We start from the raw sequence: 18,360 nt of genomic DNA on the forward strand, positions 1-18,360 counted from the left end.
CAAGTGCGGCACAGAAAGTTAAGCTGGTTTCTCTGCATCTCACATGTCATCACTAGTAATAAAGGTTTTCCAGGACAAATTCTGCTTTCAGTTATACCTTTGAAAACTCATTATCTTCAGATTAACCTCTCAGTGACAACTGTGTAACTGCCATTTGTAAATCTAAATAGGTGGAACTGATTGGACCTTAATCATAGAAATGTGTTATTACTCAAGAACAGAATCCAGCTCTCCCTCTTTTAGCTGTGGTGGCACTCCAGTGCGATCAGGAATAAAAGCAGTAAAAGCACATTCTTCTCATTAAAGTAAGCCACTCTAAGTACGAACAAAAATAATGAGAGGAAGTTCTACGTTTTATTACATTCATGTGAAACTAAACTGATGCTTGTTAAGTCTTGCCTATACAAAATGGAACAAGACACTTTTTTCTTAGGACAATAATACATACCCTAACTGTTATAAAACCTGGGACAGTATTGAAGAATGGTATACTTTATTTTATTCAAAGTTATTGTAATTTAGTTTGCAGTGGTCTTTAACCTGATACATAACCTATACTTTAAATTATTCAAAATACAGAAGTAAAACCTAGAATGTGTAAGACTCATTATTGTCAATGGCTACAACTGGGCTATTTTAAAGCTATATTTACAGAATTTGTTTTTCTTAACTGAGGCTACTTTTAAGAGCTTCACAACTGTGAACATTTTACTAATGGTAGGAACTGCCTATTTCTAACGGTAGGAACTGCCTGTCTGCATCTTTTCGCCCTTGTATGACTATCAGGAAATTAAGATTTTAAAGCAACTTGTACTCCGTATTTCCTTTTTAAATTAACTCTACTATTGAAACATATTTGACACATGCTGTTTTCAGTATATTGTATTGAAAAAACATGTGGCTTTGCATCCATAGCAGTAGTTTCCATTTAGCATCAATTGCCACAGCAGGTTTCAGAAGAATAACCTCTCATGACATAGTGTAAATATAGACAATGACTTTATTAATGCTGTGAACCCCCAACTCCAACCTTGCAGGATCACATAAGCGGATCAGTTGATCATTTGATGTAGGTTAATGATATTTATTCCAATTATTATACAAAAATTGGAAAACATACAATTTATTAAAGCTAATTTAGATAAAAGAACCTTTTACAGGACCTGTGAAATCTGCTAATCAGTTCTGAGTTCACTATCAATGTCCCAGAATGAATGATTCCAGGACATCACAGAAAATGCAAACCTTTGCAGTTGCATAAAACTGGTTTATATAAAACTGGTTTAGATCAGGTAAGTTGCTTCCCCCACAACCCAGGCACGGCATTTTTCTCCATTTCCTTTGTAGAGAACAACACCTGCAGCATACCTAAAACAAGTCACCAAACGTCATGGGTGCTACAAAGAATTTTTTAGCACCATAGTTTAGTGAAAGGCATTCACTACATATTTGTGTGTGTGGCTCAATTTTCAGGTTTCCCTTCTAGATTAAGAGATTTTTGGTTAACAGATTTTAAGATGAGAGGGGACTATCATGATCATCTAGTTTAGGTTACATTAATGTAAAATTAAAAAACTGGGCTGGCCTCGGCGGACTAATTGCACAACCAGATGTTGGAATCAGAGTTCTAATACTCAGTCTCTTGGTTTCTCAGGTCACTACGGGCTAGGAGTACTGAGGAAACAGTGTATTCATCCTTGGCAAGGAAAAAACATGGGTTGGGGAAGGGATAGACGAGAAATTGGGGTGGGAGTGAACTATGAGGATCCCTCCAAAATGAAAAGTTAGTATTGTCTCCTTAACCTTCCTGACAATGCATGAAGTTAGTTTATATGCCTTTTCTTCCCTTCTTTCTCTATCTCTCCTTATGTATCACACTATGGCTGTGTTTTTGCTTCATTTTATTTCCAGTCTTCTTACTTTCAATCGTTTTCTTTTTCTCTCTAGTTGTACTTCCTACCTCTACTGTTGGGGAAAAAAGGATAATTTAGCCAAAACTATCCAAAATTTGATGGTGATCTAAAATGTTCATTGCCAAATAAATTGATCTAATTTGCAATGTGTTTAGCTATTTTATAAAAGTAGATTTCTAAATAGAGAAGAAATAAAATTATTGTAGCTACAAAATTTGGCCATGTACTATCAAAAGTGAACGGATATGTCTACGTTTTCAAATTCAGCAATATATCAATGGGAAATGCTCACCCTCTGCTTTGCTGAGCTCCAATGCCAGCTGCTCTCTGGCTTTGACCTCTTCATTGAGTCGCTCTTGCAATTCTTCCTGGCATTTGAAAAATTCAGTGGCCTCCTGCTGCTTTTTGAAGGATTCTCGCATAAGTTCTGTCTGTGAAATTTTAGCATGTTCCAGCTACAGCAGGAGAAAGTAACAAATATTAGACATTCATGAGAATTTTAAATAAAAACACCTACTCTAAGGGTATGTCTACATAGCAAAGAAAAACCTGTAGCTGGCCCATGCCGTCGATTTGGGCTCATGCTCTGAGACTGTTTCACTGCTGTGCAGACTTCTGGGTTTGGACTGGAGCCCGGACTCTATGACCCTGCAAGGTTGGAGGGTCCCAGGGCTCAGGTTCCAGCCCAAGTCAGGAGGTTACATAGCAATGAAACAGCCCCACAGCTCAAGCCCAGCGAGCCCAATTTGGCTGGCATGGGCCAGATGCAGTTTTTTCTTGGCTGTGTAGACATGCCCTCTGTCTTTCATGTAAAATTATTAACTGTTTTGGCTGATTATTAGCCTGATAAAAAGACACACTAACTTCAACGGATATTGGATCAGATATTCAATGCATATGCACTGACATACTACAATATGAAGTCCCACACAACAAGAAGATCTAAGCAAATGCAGACAAATGTTCAGTACAGTGTATTGTAGGAGTCACATGACAATCCATATCTATGTGCCAAAACGTGAAACTTCCTGGTTTATGTCAGTTTATACCAGACTCACCTTTATTTAAACAAAATGGGTTTTGCATTTAATATGTGTAGGAGTATACTGTCACTAACCACATCCTTAGTATGCTTAAGAAGCACCATACAAAATCTATGGCATTTCTGAACAGATTTTTAGGTGAGCAGCTTTCCTTTCTTCTTCCATGCATATGTGTAAGTAGACACACAAGGAAAATGTGAACTTTGAGAATATTAAAATTTTCAATTAATGAGGCAGTAAAGCAATGTTTGTTTCAACAGTTCCTTATTGACATTGTAATGGCTTTTTAATCTATGTCTTTTCATGGTCCTCAAGTTACAGAATGACACAACACATGTTTGCTTAACTTCAGAAAAGTAAAGAACTCACACCCTTGATTTTATATTATAAGTCTTGGCAGATTTCTATAAGTATGGTCACTTCTGTGTTTTGCAAGTCTGTTCTGTGAAATGGAGGCTACTTCACCAAATTCTTCAAAAATAAGAGCTGTTTATTTTTCACTAACTCCAGCTAGGCTAATTAGTAAAATTAAGGATACTGAATCGCTCAAACTAAACTGTCTTACTAAAATGCAAACTGAAGACTTTACTATTTTTGAAAAATGAGTTGGGAAAATTTTATAATTTCACACCAATTTGTCTACTTATCCATAAAAATGGCTGTTCAAAATTAAACTTCTAACTAGAAAACATCTAATCACTAATATTTCCTCTTTTAATATTAATGAATTTAAACAATCCTTTGAAAGCAGTGCAATACTTTAAAAGTGTGCATGGCTTCTACAGATTGTACTGACTTTTAAAGGGACATCATCTACTTGAAACAAAGTTTATTCAAAAATAAATTTAAAAGAAGGGACAGGTACTAGAGGTGCCCACGAATCTCTCTACTAATTTGTTGTGGTTTTACAAGCACATTATACTATTTTAAGTTTTTATATCCTAGGATGCTGTACGAAACACCCATGCAAACAAAAGGGGAAACTAAATAACAAAACTTGCTATACAGAGTAAACAGTGAAACTGACTTAGGGCTTGTCTACAAGGAGATATTCAGGAAATCCGAATTAACTAATTTCCAAACTGAATTAAACTAAACTGAAATAAAGCCAGTTTAATTTTGAATGAGAGAGTCTAAACAGGGATTTAATGCAGTTTAACCAATCAATTTTTAATTCACACCTTTAGTTAATTTGGATTAACTTTCCTAGTTTAGACAAGCTCTTAAACAAAGTGCTATCAAATGCACACATTAAAACTGAAAAATAAAAGATTTTTTCTCTCTAATCCCTTTAAATTGTAAAGAAGTTAGGTGTTACTTGTAATAAGCATAGGGAAAAAAATCAGACAGAAATGTGTTTTTTAAGTTGACAATATCCTTTTCATAAAACCATTAGAATTATGCCATTTAAAATGTACTAGTGCTATTAAATTTAAGATATGTATATTACGGCTTAGAAAATGAAACCTACAGGAGTGGTTTTATTACATTACACTACATTTTCACACACATAAAAGAACCAAAACTCAGAGAAAATCTCTTTGTTACTGGTCTAAGCAATAAGCACTGCTAAAATACATGCATAAGAACACATGAAATACTCTACCTTTGTATCTTTTCATAAAAAAAACTTAACACCCAATACAGTTACAGTTTGTAGCCCTAATAATTTTATAATTAAGACTTATCACTGCCTGTTAAATCATTAAAATAAAAAATGGACAGCATACATGATTAAAAACAATAGCTTCTATGTTCAAGAGATATATGTTTAATTTATTTCCAAACACACTTTCTTTTAGTTGTAAAGATTAAAAAGTTGAACTTCCTTAAATAATATCATACTTACTGAATATGGAGGTGTGGGCAAGGAGATTTTAGAGACAACTTTTAATATATGCCCATTTTTTTTGTGCCTGTAGTGAAAAATTGAAGTATTTACAACTACAGAGTTATTTTCATCCAAGTGTTCAGTGAAAGGAAAAGGATTTGGTAAAGGCACACGAGATTCAACCTCATAGTTTTCTTCTTCTTGGCCTTCTGATCGCAAGCCATTAAATAAGTTAGATGCCCAGTATGTGCGGTAAGAATCCATTCCAAAAGATGTTGCTGTTGCTCTCTTCTCCTCCGTCACGTGGCTATTTTGCACTGGCTATTTTAGTTGTAGAAATTAGCAATAAAACATCTTACATTTTTGACACTCTGAGGAAATGGCACAGTAGTGGGAACAATCATTTCACATTCACATGAGTAATCAAGAAGTGCAGGAAGGTCCCAGGTAAACATCAAGCAATAAAAGGAATCAACATTTGCAGAAACCAGCTGGATAACTGAGCTTTGCCATTTTTCCAGTAAAAAACCCTCCTCTATAATATATTTCACATTAAAGTACAATCTGAATTTTTCAGAAACAGAAAAATGGTAACCGGAGGGAGGTAATTACCAAAGCAAGAAAGTATACTTTCGGTATCAAAGCAGGTATGCTGCAGCAAGCAAGCAATCAGCAGAACCTGCCAGCAACTGTCAATACTTTTAATCTCCACTGGAACATCAACAAGAAATTTACATATGAAGATATTTGCCTTTATTCTTGTTCCTTGAGTTAATTCAACAGGAAGAGCTGTTTTGAACTCAGTTAATCAAAAAATGCCGTGTCTCACTGAGTAAAAGTTTCCTGTCAATATCTTCCCTGAGAAAGAGTTCAGGACAGAGGGAGTGGCTTAATTAGGTACACTGGCAGGTGGAATTTGAATTAATACGCCCACTTGTGAAGCTTGCTCAACAGGATTCAAATTCCACAACAGGGCTCTAAGAGAGAGTGTTCAAACAGGTTTAAAATAGCACTTTAAAGATTATGTCAGGTTTCTACCACTCCTTTTAAAAAGTATGCCAATTTGTATGTATAGTACAATTAATTGAGGAAAATGACTTAAGTATCTGCTCTGCTTGTAATTATTTTATTTAGATGTTATTTTCTCATTGATTATTTTGAACATGTCATGTTATTTTTATTATTCATCTCTTCAAACTCTTTTCTTTTGGGCTGCCATTAAAGGTAAAACAGCTGAGTTTACTTTTTTAATGTTCAGACACAGAATATTTAATAAATTATTAAGAAACTTCTTGCAACATTAAGAAACTCCCTACAACTCCTCTGTTTCTGTTACCAATTACATGTAACTGAATTAGCAGACATCGGAGTCACATCACCCGATATGCTTGTTATTCCCAAGTAGAGAAACATTATCTGGTGAGTGGTTGGGAAATGGGGCCACAATTTATATTAGATACTACAGAAAAATGTGTAAACAATGCATATATTCATTTATTTTTTATCAGAGGTCTCATTAACAGGGATAAATCCACACCCCTGAGTGATGCAGTTATACTGACCTAACCCCTGGTGTAGACAGTGCTATGTCAATGGGAGGGCTTCTCCCGTCAACATAGCTACCGCCTCTTGGGGAGGTGGATTAACTATGCCAACGGGAAAAGCTCTCCTGTTGACGTTGTAGCATCTTCACTGAAGCGCTACACTGGTGCAGCTGTGCCGCTGCAGCATTTTAAATGTAGACCTGCCCACTGGTCCTATCTGAGGAGCTTAGGGAGCGAGGGACACAGAGGGAACAAAAGTAGCATTATGCTTCCCCCAATGTCAGGGGTTTCTGGCAACTGATTTAATCTGCTGTGGAATCTGGAACAACCTCAGAGTTGTGCTAATTTACAATAGCTGGTAATAGTCTCCTAGGTGCTATTATACATTTGAGGATTACTGGAGCACAAGATACAGTAGATACTCAGTCAATAACCCTTCCTCTGACACAGTATTAGCATATCCTTATTGCAGGGAGGAGGACTGAAAGGAAATGGCACAGAGGCACCTGCACCAGCTCTGTAAATGTTGAAGTATTGACAGGATACCAAAGAGATGAAACATTTTCCTATTCTAAATGATAAATTATGGTGAGGTCTTTTTGTTCTGTTGGTATAGTGCCTAGTACAGTAGGGTCCTGGTCCCTGAGGACAGTACAAATAATAAACAGTAACAATAATTTAATGCTGTAAGAGAAATGTTTACAATTTAGTATTACCCACTACATTTCATATTTTGTGTGAGAATAATATGCATTATAGCGCTGAAGAACATAGAAATAAAAAGTTATACAAATTAGTTATATCAAATGTGCAATAACCGCACAAGTATATTTATAATTAGAATAACAAATTATCATGGCTGCCAAGGCTGTTGGGCACTTGTATAATATGTCAGAACATATAAACATTAGATTACCATAAAGAGAAGGATGGAAAAAATGTACCTTCTGACTGGTTTTATGAAATGACCACAAAGTACAAATAAACACGCTGCACCATTTTTTGTTTTCTTTATGCTGTAAAATGAACTGATAGCATCTACTGTAAACTGCAGTGCTACTGAAAACCTCTCTGTGGCAAAGTTTATAACACGTAACAGCTCAACATTTGCTTTCACTTTTTTTTTCCTGCTTCACCCTCCAGATGGAGAAATTACTTATTCCTCATGCATGTGGAACATCACATTCACAAAACCATTATGCAATGTAATCTGTCCAGAATTATATCTACTATAAAGTATCAAAGTTCAAATAACTACATTCAGACAAAAAATAGCATAAGCTAGAAAATCCAAGGTTCTGGCTGAACGCCTTAGTGAAGAAAAAAAGGCACAACATGATGAGATGAACCAGATCATCAACCCTGACTTCAGCTTTTGCCGATATTAGAATTTCTTGGTGTCCTTACAGTAGAACCTCAAAAGATACAAACACCAGAGTTATGGACTTACCAGTGAACCAGACACCCTGTGGAACTGGAAGTAATCAATCAGGCAGCAGTGCAGACAAAAACACAAAAACCAAAAACCAAACCAGCAAATACTGTACTGCCTCGGGGCTTCAGCCACAGGGGGTTGGGACTACAGCTACAAGGTGGGGTGTATGTGTTTCAGGGCTCCAGGCTTCTGACTCTCAGGAGCAGAGGGGCTCAGCGCTTTAGACTGGGGGGGAGCTCTGGGGCTCCGTGGCTCCGCTCCCAGCTTCAGCCCCGCGCCAAGGCACGGGGCTTCAGCCATGGGGGGTTGGGGCTTCAGCTGTAGGGGGGGAGGAGGGGTCTCCCACTCCTGCTGGGGGTGCCGGGATTCAGCACTTCAGCCCTGCGGTTCCATTGTTGGCTTCAGCCCCGCGAGGGGCACCGGGCTTTAGCTACAATGGGTGCGCCGGCTTCAGCCCCGGCATTCCCCCCCATAGCTAAAGCCCTGAGCCCTGCCCCCGAAGTCAGGAATGGAGACGTGAGGAGCCCTGGCACCCCCTTCAGGGCTGAAGCCGCAAGGTCCAGTGCTCACCCCAGGTCTAAATCCCTGAGCCCCGGTGCTCCCATGGGTCAGAAGTCCTGAGCTCCCTATCCGGAGCCCTGGTGCCCCAAGGGTCAGAAGCCCTGACTCCCCCCTCCCCTCTGAACCCCCATCCTCACGGGTGCAGCCCCAAACCCCCACCACTACCACCATGGCTGAAGTCCGTAACCTCTTGTTCAGAGTTATGGATCATTTCCGAGTTATGGACAATTTCCATTCCCAAGGTGTCCGTAACTCTGAGGTTCTACTGTATCCTGTTTGCACCTGAACTTTAATATAGTTTAAATGTACTATTTTTGTATCTTTTTTTAAAAAAGAAAAGTCTTTAAAAGATTATGTATATTTACCTAAAATAAGAAATAAGAATTGCTCTAGTCTCTCAGATAAATACACATTTATGTATTCAGATATGTATATTAATATGGGAAAAATATCATTTACTTGTTAAATTATAGTGGCTCTAAAGTTCTACTGTTTCAATCAATATTCAACATCTTTTAAAAGATTAATTTTTAGCCCAACACATTGACAAATGTTTTTCAAATTCATTAACCTATCACTCAAATCCTTCCTACTCTGTGGATCACTGACCATACAGACTGCATGTACCCAGTTACTTCACACCCATCATGGTCCACTGCATCAAAGCAACAGTCCTATGTGCATATCAAGTCCAGTTCACAACTAAAATGACTGCTGAAAAAATATGACAATAGCATGTGTCATGTCAGACTGGACCAACTATACCTCAAATATGGTTTCTTGTGGCTTATCCCTTTTGAAAGTGAAGAAAAAATCCCCCTCCTGCTCCCCCCACCCATACCTACTAATGCACCTGGGCTAATATAATGCATTTCTATACATGGATGTAAAGGATTCATTAAATTAGATATTTAACACAACAGAGCATATTTTCAGAATTCCATTTGCCTAGTTTTCCTATTGGATTACAAAAGTACATATACAAAGATAACACACAGAGCAAAAAAGTCTCCACCCCCATTGACGGAGTATTGTAAATCTCGGTTTATGCTGGGAGTCCACTGAAACACAACACTGTTAAAGGCTTGGGGCCAGAGCCTCGGCTAGTGTAAACTTAAAAGCTATGCAAAGGGAAAGCTTTCGATGCCTGGAGCCCTTCCACAAAAACATAATGCAAACCAAGGCCCTAATGCTGTAAACATGTATACACATGAGTAACTTTACCCATGTGAGTAGTCTTATTCAACTCAAAGGGACTATTCTCATACATAAAGTTATCCCATACACAACTGCTTGCGGGATCAGAGCTCTAAGAAAAATACAGAAATATTCTCCTTTCCTTATGAATATAGAGTCTGCATCTATACAAATAATACATTAATGAAAAACAAAAGAAAAAAAGGCCTACCACTGCAAATTCAAAGCATATTACGGTTAGGTAACCCTACCTGATCGCTGGTTTCATTGATGGCTTCCAGAAGTTTTTCAACAGCTGCTTGCAGTCGAGAACTAATATTTAGAACTAATTCTTCATTGTCAGGGTCTATCTCTGCTCCAGCAAAGCCACTCTCTGTGAGATGCTGAGTCAGTTGAAGTCCTTCATCTGTTACTCCTGACCACCTGATAGTAGCATCATCTCCCAAATCAGTACCGTGATATAAGGAAGAGGGCTCTTCTGCAATAACAACAATAATCTTTATATATGGACTTTATATAGTATTTAAAATGAAAAAATTACACATATGAATTATAATTACAGAGACAGGTCATAAACTAATTATAAAATATTTATACCTTCAAAGCAAGACACCACAAAGACACAGAGAAAATGTTGTACACTACAAAATACACAAAGTACAGTGTAAGTTAATTCGAGCAGAAAAGAGAGAGAGAGAGAGAAGTAGTAGTTCTGAACAGAGAATAGTATTTCGAACAGCCTGGTAGTACTGCTTTGGGCTCTAAGAGCCTGCTCTTTCAAACCCTTATTACTGACGGTAATTTTTATTACTGCAAGTAGACCATAATAATGATTTGCGGGACTGGCCCTTAATATGGAGTACCAGGTTAAGAAACAGAGAATCTCTCTGTCATCAGTAGCTAAGTGTGGCATTGTGAATTAGACCAATTGTACAAGAAAATTACTAATTAAAATACAAAGACTTAAATTAGTTGAGCGCAATAATGTAAACAATTCACACAAAATTTCTTGGACTGAAAATGACTGGAATACTGAACACACTGATAGTCAGCAATATTATTAATGAACTGTAAATTGGTTAAAGGGGTATATGAACCAATGACAAACGTTGCAGATGAAATGGTAGGGTCTGTATTGATAGACAATATGGCCTTTTTCTAGTCCTTAATATTCCTGATGTCTGATTTCAGTTTCATATGCAATATCCTTTCTGTCTGAAAAGCAGCAGCAGACACAGTTTTGCCCAAGGCTTTTTTAGCCTGATACAAGTAAACAGAAAGCACTGGATTTTGAATATTTAGAATGTAGGGATTCAGTAAAGCAAGAGACAAATGTGCACACATTGGCTGTTTTCAAACCTTTTAGGCAACAGGTGAAATTTTCAATAACATAGCGTGAGTGCGTAACAATCCATTAATGTCTCGTAGCAGTAGGTTATTTCATTATGTTAGTATTTTTCATTTTCAAAATTTGGTAGTATCTGATTATTAGATTTTGAATTGGCAAAAATGTTTCCTTCTGATGGAAAAGTTTGTTTTATTAAAATAATATAATATTTAAAATATCTGTCTGCAATTTTTTTTTTTCAAACGGACAAATATTTTTTATTCAAGGTTTAAATTTCATAGATTGAACAGGTTTGTTCTCCAATTCATAATATCGATAGTCAACAGTAATTACCCAATACGTTGCATGGCATTAGCAATTCGTAATTCTGTGTTTGACACACCAAATGTCATTCCTGCTTTTAACTTACAGAAAGTCAAATAATGATTCCATGAAACTACTTTAAAGAGAGATGGAAAAGGCTTTTTGGGGGGACAAGTAATGGTATCAATCAATCTACGCTTGTTCCGCAATTAAATATAAAACAAGTAATAGGGATCTGTAAATTACAGTATTGAGTTGTTATTCCATTTAAGGGTTCTGATGATATCAAGAATCATGTCAGCAAAGCTGAAACAGTCTGTGTAGTCAACAGAACTTCAAAATGGAACTACAGCAGCCTATTCAGAATTTGCTTGTTTTTAAACAAAAATTGTATTTTGTATATTGGTTTGATCAAATCTCTTTATACCGATTCTTCCCTCTTCTTTATTGCTCTTCCTCCTTCAAATTGTCATAAGAATGGTTGGTCCCTCTGAAAAAACCAACTCCCACAACAGCTGTTTTGGTGGGAATACAGAAAGAAGTGCAAGATTCTAGTTTTAATTTTTTTTTAAATGAGCTGCAACGTGTTTAACAATGTAGTTGATATATTATACATTTTTATGCCTAAACTATAGCATTCAGAGAAACAATCAGACTTTTTATTTCATGTCATTTGCATTTATTTCAATAATCAAGCTTATTACCCATATACAAGAAACTACATCTACATAAAATTTTAAAACAGGTTTTAGTTTTGATTGTTTGAATTTTATATTACATTTGTTAATATTTTTTTCTTGACGTTATATCAGTAATGTGTCATAGCTCCTTTTAGTTTAGGGGTCTAACGTAATTTTACAAAATCTCTTAAAACTCCATGAAAAAAAGAACATAAAGGAGGAAGCATAATTTGAAATATGAAGGAAATGAATAATTGGATGAATGGAATTTACATTCACATGGCACCTTTCATCTACACAGGATTTCAAAGTACTTTACAGACACTGAACATTAGAATTCTATTCACAACCAGTAAAGTGCAGTCACCTCAGGGGTGACTGGCAGCCATTTTCTGTCAATCCTCTACACAAATTTTAGTGTAGATTTGGGGTAATAAAGATTTTTCTTAGCACCTTAAGATTCCAAACCCCTGTAATGTAAGGCCTTCAGTGGAACTAACTATTCTATACTTTTATAATAATATATGTCATTTGGATCTCTCAGCACCCAAGCCGAAAGGCCTCTGAGGATCTTGAAATAGGGACACATGAGCTTTAATATCCTCAGAGTAGAAAGGACCTTTATCTAAGATGGACATCCAGCAGTGTAGAGTTTCCCAATGCTGTACCAAAACATTAGCTAAAGACTGAGTTGAGGGAAACATACATCCTACTAAAACAACAGCACCATTTACTGCAGCACCTGATGCTCTTTGGAGGTCACTCATCTTAAGTACTGACCAGGAAAGACCCTGCTTAGCTTCTGAGATCTGACAAAATAAGTACCCAAAGTATAGTAGCACAGCTACAGACAAAAATATTAGTTACAGTTTATTCTAATCTATGTCTACAAGCATCCAGAATTGACTGTATAATTGTATTTCCCATTTTGCTTTTCAGTTTTCAATTTTCTCAAAGTAGAATAAAAACATCCCTATTAATTTGAATATATTACAACTAAATTTTTCATACTTTTTCGAACACTGGCTTGAAAGACATTTATTAAAGGTTTGTTAATGTTAATAAACTTGGAATGAAACTTGAAACTCAAATTAAATAACTGCAGTGCAGCCTAATGGTTATAGCCTCTAATCCCTGAATTTTAATAGAAGTTTTGTCTGAGAAGTACTGTTGCACTGGGCCATAGTGAGTTACTTTAGAACACAAAGTATTCTTTCTGCAAAGCAACTGCATAGATATGGAGCACTTTTCTGCAACGTCTGGCTGATCAGAAATATGAATGGAAAAATTTCAAAGCTCAAAGCTTGCTCATAATCAGTACTGACATGGTCTCATCATTTCAGCAGCTGATGCTAATAATATCATTCTCTCTTTACCAATGCTACTAGTGTTAAGTAAGTTCTTCTTTATCCAGGCCAATGACCAAAAGATTATGGTGTGGAATTCATGAGGTAAAGACAAAGATTTCAGACTTCAGATTTTAAAACCAAACCTTGGTTACGTTAGTTTTTCTCCCATCTCCAATTCTGTAGCTACTGTTTTGCAGTTTATCTTTGGCTATATATAAAATAAAAACCAAATGCAAGAAAGCATTTTCTAAAGAAAAGAACTATTCTGAAGCATAATTTGACTGAAGGATAGCTGTCAAACAAAGGGAAGTGCCATCTCCCATCTCTTGAGTTCAGCAGTGGTAATGACTGTAAAGTGCTATTTTATTTTGAAATACAACTATTTTTATATTTATTAATTTATACTTAACATATATGTTTCTTGTGTTTATTCAGAGTCATATTTGTTTATTTTAGCAATTAAGGCTATGATTCTGCATTGAGCTCTGCGTGGGCAAGACTGAGGCCAAAAATCAGGTTTTACTGTTTTTTATTCCTGTTGGCCCTGCAGAGCCAACAGAGCTAAGAGCATGTGAGTGGGATTCTATTTCTCCTAATGTATCACCAACAGAATAATTTACTAAATTCTAATTACTTACACCAGTGCAAGCCCCAATAGTGCAGTGCAATTACCCAGGTGTCACCCATGATTTGGCCTGCAGAAACTTTACAAATAGTAAGGATACTTGAAGAGGAAAACCCCCAACGTGACTCTCAAAGTTTTGATTACGTTTGCAGAGTGAACACTGGAATATGGAAGTCACTGTGGGATGGTAAATATAGAAATGATTGATGGCATTTTTACAAAATCACTTTTCAGCGTAGAAATGCACTTTAAAATCACTATTTGCCTGGAAAGTGGAAGTCTCCAGATTTATTCTTCTGAAAATAGCAGAGCATTCCCACATCTGTGCCATTCTTTTTAGGTGACAAATCTGAGGAACTGTCCCAGACTGAGGAGTCAATAAAGGTTTTGGAACAAACTGATAAATTTAACAGTAATAAGTCACCACGACCAGATGGTATTCAACCAAGAGTTCTGAAGGAACTCAAATAGGAAACTGCAGAACTACTAACCATGGTATGAAACCTAGTGCTTAAGTCAGCATCTGTACCAGATGACTGAAGGACAGCTAATGTAGCACCAATTTTTTAAAAAGACTCCAGAGGTGATCCTTGCAATTACAGGCCAGTAAGCCTAACGTCAGTATCAGGCAAATTAGTTGAAACTATAATAAAGAACAGAATTATCAGACACATAGATGAACACGAGATGTTGGGGAAGAGTCAACATGGTTTTTGTAAAGAGAACTCATGCCTCACCAATCCAACAGGCTGGGATGCCGGAGTCTGCCCTGATGCATAAGGAGATCCGGGAATGCCCAGAGCCTGACTGGTCAGGCAAAGAATTTCATGAGGTCAGTGAACCAGAACTGCGAGGCCCAGTAGGGCACCATGAAGATGATGTCCCTGTCCCAGCAAATCTTGTGAAGAACCTGCAACAGCAGAGAAATGGGGGGGAAGGCATAGCAGAGATCGCCCATCCAGGAGATGAGGAGAGCATCGCCCCAGAGCCCTGTCTAGAGCTGTCCTGGAGCAATAGCGGGGAAGTTTTTGATTCGCTTGACGGGCAAAGAGGTCCCAATGAGAGGCTCCCCACTGGGCGAAGAGATCGTTGAGGACTGTATTGTGCAGTTGCCATTCACGGTCTAGGTGTAGTTTTCTGCTGACTGTCGGCTAGAGAATTCTGGGCGCCTGGCAGGTAAGTAGCATGTATTGTCACCTGGCTCCTGATGCACCAGTTCCATAGCCGAACAGACTTAGAACAGCAGTGATGTTGTCAGAGAGAAGCTGAATGAGAAGGGACCATATCAGCAGAAGGAAGGCTTTGCAGACAAGATGGACTGCCCTGACTTCTAGTATGTTTATGTACAACCCAGTTTGTACATAAACATATAAGTACAGGCTGCCATATGCCCCTAGAGAGAGGCATTGGCGGACCATGGTGCGGGGCGTATGGCAAAGATGAGCAATGAGGGCATTCATTGCAGAGAAATGATCCACTGGGAGGAAGACTTGTGCAGCAACTGAATCCAGTCTTGCCCCTATGAAGTGTATTTGTCTGGGTGGCTGTCAAAATAGATTTGTCTTTGGTAACGCACATACCCAGGGACACTAGGAGGTTTTGAAGACAATGGATTGCAGACAGAGCTTTCTGCTGCAAGTGCATCATGAGGAGCCAGTCATCCAGGTAGGGGAATACTGAGTATCCTAGGTGCCTCCTCTGGGCCACTACCACCGCAAAGACCTTCATGAATACTTGTGGTGCTGTTGCAATGCCGAACGAGAGGACCTGAGATTGCAAGTGTTGGTGCCCTATCCTGAAATGCGACAGGTGGATGTCCACACGGAAGTAAGCATCTTCTGTGTCGAGAGCCACGAACCATGCTCCCTGATGGAGGGAGGAGATGATCAATGCCAGTGTTATCATCCAAAACTAGGACTTCCTGATAAACTTATCTAGTAGTCAGAGATCGAGCAAGGGATGCTGTCCAGCATCATTTTTCAGGATGAGGAAGTGTGGTGAATAAAAGCTTCTCCCCTAGTACTGGGGAGGGATGCACTCTATTGCACCCTTAAGGATTACAGAGTTTGCTTCCTGTTGAAGAATTGGTTGGTGGGAGGGATAAGCAGCCGCCTGGATGATCAGGGATTTGGGAATCGGGTGCGTAAATAAAAAAAAGTCCCTTTAGCTGGCATAAAATATCCTCTCTCTGCTCTCTTTGGTGTGGGGGCGCACAAGGCTGGTGTGTGCCACACTGATTGAGCTGGTTCTAGGATGGCCTTGTTTATTGGGAGCACCATTCTTGAAGGTCCTTGTGGTTGGAGAATGTCCAGGAGTCAGTGTTGTGGATCCTGGACTTCCTCCAATGGAATCTGCAGGTCTGTGGCCACCCTCTGCAGCAGGTCTTGATACTGCTGGTGATGATCTGGCAGAGAGAGCAGAAGGGGGATGATTGCCTCCTTCAGTGACAAGGAGCTCCGGTTGGGACCGGCAGTACTGACTTGACGTCCTCCTTTTTGTACACCAACAGTGCAAGAGGGTGTACAGGGGTAGCCTGGCAGGACCCTTGGGATGACTCCAGACGCCTTTTGTACGAGTCGTAGGGCCCCCTATAGGGCCAGAATGAGGGGTCCATTGGTCTGGGCGAGCCCCCTGGGAAGCAGTACCAGGCATCCCTGGTAGGTCGTAAGCAGGAGGATAAGGAGGTCTGAGATGTATGTCTGGGCTCTGTGTGGCAATGGGGATGGTGGTGGTGCCGTGTCCCAGAACTCCTTGGAGTCAGAGGATGGTTCCATCAGTGGCAAGACCATTGGTGTTGGAGGGCTACAGTGCAGCGCATGAGAGATGGCTTCTCTTGCAAGAGGAGCAAAGGTTCACATTCAAATGTGGTAGTGTCCCGGATAAGAGCAGGGCCCAAGAGAAGTGGAGACTGTAGATATGGTAGAATCATCTCCTCCACTGTGAGGAATGTCTCAGTGTGGCCAGGGGTCCATGGGACACCCATTGACACTCCAAAGGGACCCAGTGAAGTTGGCAGAGTTGGTCTATCCTGTAAGTGAGATGGAACCGTTGGTGTCATGCTAGCAGCCAGGTAGTCTGAATGCTTCAGTATAAGGGTGACTGATGGTAATGATGGATCCCGCTTTCGCTTGGCTTTACCCTCCAGCCGAGGGGGCCTTTGGTGGCACTCCTGTGGGATCTGCATGCAACGTCTCATCTGACTGGGTGTGGCTCATGGAGAGAATGCTGAGTTTATGAGCAGTCCGGTATGGGACCTACTCTTGTGTCTCTTGTGCTTCTTGCTTTCATGATGGGGCTTGTCTTTGTGCTTCAGTGCTGGCGGTTCTGCACCATGAGTGGTGCTCGGAGGGGCACTTGTGGTTGGTGGTGGCCACTGTACAGGGGGCTCTCCCAGGCCAGGATCTGAGTGTGCTTGGGGCCTCATTGCCTCCTCCATAAGGTGTTTGCAGGGGCAGAGCTCACAGGCCTGTTTGATTCTGGGTGGAAAGGACTTACAGTTAGTGTAGCTTGCCAAGATATGCATCTTGCCCAGGCAGTAGGGGCACCGTTGGTGCTCATCGCTCACGGAGAAGGAATGAGGGCAGGAGACAGACCACCCTTATTAGAGTATTATTTGTAACAAGTTAGAACGTTTATGCTCATGTACTCTTAAGAGTTCATCTCAAAGAATCCCCAAAGACATTATGTACCAGTACAATTCTCCTTCACCTGCACTAGATGACTACTTCTCTTAAGCAGCACTTTGAGTGGTCACTTAAGAAAGATTTCACTGTGTTTCAGTTGTGAGAAGGTGCCAGTCTCAAATTACCTCAGACTTTATAAACTTGTTATAAATTGTTCCAAGATGTAACTTGACATCGATTTAAGGCTACAGGGGGGTGGAAAATAGAAACTATTAAAAAGTATAAACACAGAATAGAAACAGTAAATACTATACATCTTTATTTACCATTTGAGTAACCACTCTATAGTATACATTTTCCTAAAATGGAAATTTTGTGATTTTTAATGGTTACTACTTTTTTCCGGTGACATCCACTGAAGAAACTAAGACTCCACTTAAGTATAGGCACATATAATAAAATGTTATTTTCTGGCTAGATTGCTACCTATCCTTTGTGCCCATCCAGGGCACTCCTTTTCCCTCTAGCACTGGCTACCTCCACCATGGGTAGCAGCTTGGGGAAAGAAGCCTCTGCAGAGCCATTACTCTCCCTTTTCTACAGGTATGTGGGAAGCGGGCTGTGCCTTAATCCATCTTGCACCCCCAACCCCACCAATGTGCCAGCAGATGTTCACAGCACCAGGTATAGAGCTAGCACAAGATATATCTGTTTCCTGGTCTGCTCCTGGGGCAAGGCAGCTATATGCTGCCACATACACAGAGCTTGTAGCAAAGGTACAATTTACCCCTCAGCAAGTGCCTAGGAATTTGCAATAGTTAATCAGGTGCTGGTTGTTAATGATGGATATCAAATGGAGCTGCCATGTATATTCACACACTTCTTTCTTTTCTTTTTTTTTTAAATAT

At 39.2% G+C, this 18,360-nt stretch overlaps 1 protein-coding gene across 6 annotated transcripts in view; it reads right to left on the reverse strand.

Moving 5' to 3' along the window:
• AKAP9 (A-kinase anchoring protein 9) overlaps window positions 1-18,360 on the reverse strand; it is a 206,306-nt gene that overhangs the window by 59,897 nt on the left and 128,049 nt on the right. For 5 of the 6 annotated variants that reach the window (XM_054020483.1, XM_054020481.1, XM_054020480.1 and 2 more), the window contains 2 exons: window positions 9,776-10,002; window positions 2,206-2,368 (listed from right to left, as the gene is read on the reverse strand). In XM_054020483.1, the coding sequence (XP_053876458.1) occupies window positions 2,206-2,368; window positions 9,776-10,002 (390 nt within the window). Of the gene's footprint in view, window positions 1-2,205; window positions 2,369-4,805; window positions 6,146-9,775; window positions 10,003-18,360 lie in introns of those variants that run through there. The other variant, XM_054020484.1, reaches the window with a different exon arrangement.

Source organism: Malaclemys terrapin, chromosome 2, assembly GCF_027887155.1.
Source record: "Malaclemys terrapin pileata isolate rMalTer1 chromosome 2, rMalTer1.hap1, whole genome shotgun sequence".
Taxonomy (NCBI): domain Eukaryota; kingdom Metazoa; phylum Chordata; order Testudines; family Emydidae; genus Malaclemys; species Malaclemys terrapin.